General features: G+C 36.3%; 1 protein-coding gene across 1 annotated transcript; it reads right to left on the bottom strand.

Annotated features, from left to right (window-relative positions):
* Positions 1-238: 238 nt before the first annotated feature.
* LOC149300857 (fer3-like protein) lies at positions 239-733 on the bottom strand. Its single transcript, XM_089484892.1, has one exon. It carries the CDS (start codon positions 731-733, stop codon positions 239-241), a length of 495 nt encoding a protein of 164 aa, XP_089341018.1.
* Positions 734-2,471: the final 1,738 nt, after the last annotated feature.

Genomic DNA, 2,471 nt, shown 5'->3' with positions numbered 1-2,471 from the left:
CAAAACATAGGTAAAATCTGTTGAAAACTGAAATGTCATTTCCCATCGAAGAATTATTTCTAATAATTAGCAAAAATATTTTTGAGTTACCATTATTAGCAGATATCAAAATCGAATCCGAAAACACAAAAACAAATTACATGATTGAGAAATTCCCTGTTTCTTCCACATGCAAAATGTAAATGAACTTAATTGAAAAAAAGCCAAATGGAGAATTTAGTCCTACTATTTAAATGTCCTATTTTTGCTTCTCAGGGGTATTAAGAAGTTCAGTCATGAAGGAAATATAAACTATTGCAAGACGTAAAGTTTCAATTCTGGAAAGCCTTTTTTCATAAGCAAAAGTTGGTACCTTCTTGCGAAGCAAATCGAAGGCTTCATTGAGGTTAAACATCCTTTTTCTCTCTCTGATGTTCGCAGCTTGACGTTGCACATAGTTAATTACTCTTTTGCGTTTAGGTCTCCCAAGTGGAGAGCATAATTTCAAATCTTCTTCATATTCTGTCTCCTCATCTGCAAATCTGGTCATGGAAGAGACGTCTCCATGGAATGAGAGTTCTCCATCTCCAAATGATGCATAGTCATAGAATCTGTCACACAGGCTCACATTTGGTGTTGGAGTCATCACTGTGTTAGAAAACTGGTGATTTTCCCTGTAAGAAAAATCCATCACATTTATATCAGCCACAAGGTCGAAAACACGAGAATCTGGCAAATTCTTCTGGTTTTCCATGTAATGTTGCTTAAAAATGTTGTTGCTACTCCGCAAATCTTAGGTTGGATGAGTTGGTTTTGATGATACTCTGTCTATCTTGTTTGAAGAAACCATCTCAGACAAACTAGAGTGAGAGTCATTAATATTTATATCCAAGTAGATAACAGGATTACATAGTAAAAAAAAGAGTGTGAAAGATGTTTCATCTTAATGTTGATAGGAATAGACACAAAAATCCTTGGACACGTGGATATTCCAAGTAAAGTACCGGTTCAGCTTTCTAAATCCTGTTTAACCAAGTAAAGCAAGAGTCATTTTTATAATAGTCCTAGATCTCACCCACTGAGTTTAGAATGATTGTAGAAAAGTGTTTCTTAAAAATAGTTGACCACAAATCTTATTTTCTACGCACACCCTGCCTGTGGCTCTTCGTCTTCTGGAACCTCTGAAGTTTTCAAGTGATGCTTCTAGTTGATGTGCAACCAGTATATGCCTGCTTTTATGATCTTCTAAAGAGGTGAGTTGTCTGCAAAGGGTCGAAGAGAAATGTTTACCCTGTTTCCCAGTGCGGAGGCAGTTGAATGGCAGGACCTCCATTAGCCTAAGCAAGCAGTGTTGCCTACTCAGTATTGCATTCCCAATTGTAACTGTTGGAATCAGCTTTATCCTGCAAATAAGTTCAAATATGTTCCCAACCGTGCACTAAAACTTTCTCTTCAATTCCGCAAGCAGGATTTCCCCCCCTTTTTTTCTCAAGACAATCAAGTTTTTGAATACAATAATCTGTAATCAGAACTCTTTACTAGTTATCTTTATAGTATTTTAACAATCTACAATATGTAATGTTCTGTTGATATTCTTCCTTTATTCTAAAAGTATTTATACAAAATTAATTAGCCTTGCCATATATTCTTGTAGTCTTTCTAGGAAATAAAATAGCCAGTCTGAATGGTCTGTAACTTATTTTGTCCTAGTGCATCTCAGTCATGCTTTATTATCACACAGCAACATTTCTCCTACGTGATGGCTACGTTTAATTGCAATCCAAAGTTTTTTCTGGAGATATTTATCATAGATGAAATAGCTATTTGTGTACGAAAACAGTCTCATACGCTGTTCACAGAAAGCACTTAAACTGAAAAGTTGCACCTTGGGGATCATTTATAGTTATAGTCGGGGCTGGTCTTAGCACCAGACATCCCAGGCAGCGGAATCTGGTGTGCCTAACTTGGGAAGGGGGTACTATGCAGTGATATAGGGATATAGGGAGACAGTTCTGGAGTGGTAGCAATAGGGCAGGGGGCACCAAAGATTATTCTTGGTTGGGGTGCTATTTGGTATGTCTAGTCCTAGCTACAATGGACTCTAGCCCTCCATCAGGAGTAAGACAATTAATGTCTCCTGCCTTATTGTATGAAATAATTCACAAACAATTAGAAAAAGTTTAATCAATAACTTTTCATAAGAACAGAAAATCAGAAGTAGCCAACAGGTAATTCTCTATTGTGTTCACAGTTTTGCCATGCTTGTAATGCTACATGATGGCCATTCCTGTGCTATATATATCAATATAAATAATATAAAAAAGGATGTAACAGCAATGTTAAAAAACTATACTCTTAAAAACCAACTAAGAAAATGTAATATCTTGTCAGTCACCTACATGATGGATACCAGAAAAGTTGTTCAAGATCTCTCTTTGATGTTCACCTTTTCATTTTACATAATGATGTCCACACCTGGGACAAAGGAGGAA

This window comes from Sceloporus occidentalis, unplaced genomic scaffold (assembly GCF_023333645.1).
Source record: "Sceloporus occidentalis isolate IW3139 unplaced genomic scaffold, rSceOcc1.0.p SCAF_23, whole genome shotgun sequence".
Lineage (NCBI taxonomy): Eukaryota > Metazoa > Chordata > Lepidosauria > Squamata > Phrynosomatidae > Sceloporus > Sceloporus occidentalis.
Note: the sequence above shows the minus strand (reverse complement) of the source record. Positions and strands in the feature narration are given on the sequence as shown.

Excerpts from the sequence above, each read along its gene's own strand:
- LOC149300857 (XM_089484892.1), bottom strand. The coding sequence starts at position 733 with ATGGAAAACCAGAAGAATTTGCCAGATTCTCGTGTTTTCGACCTTGTG.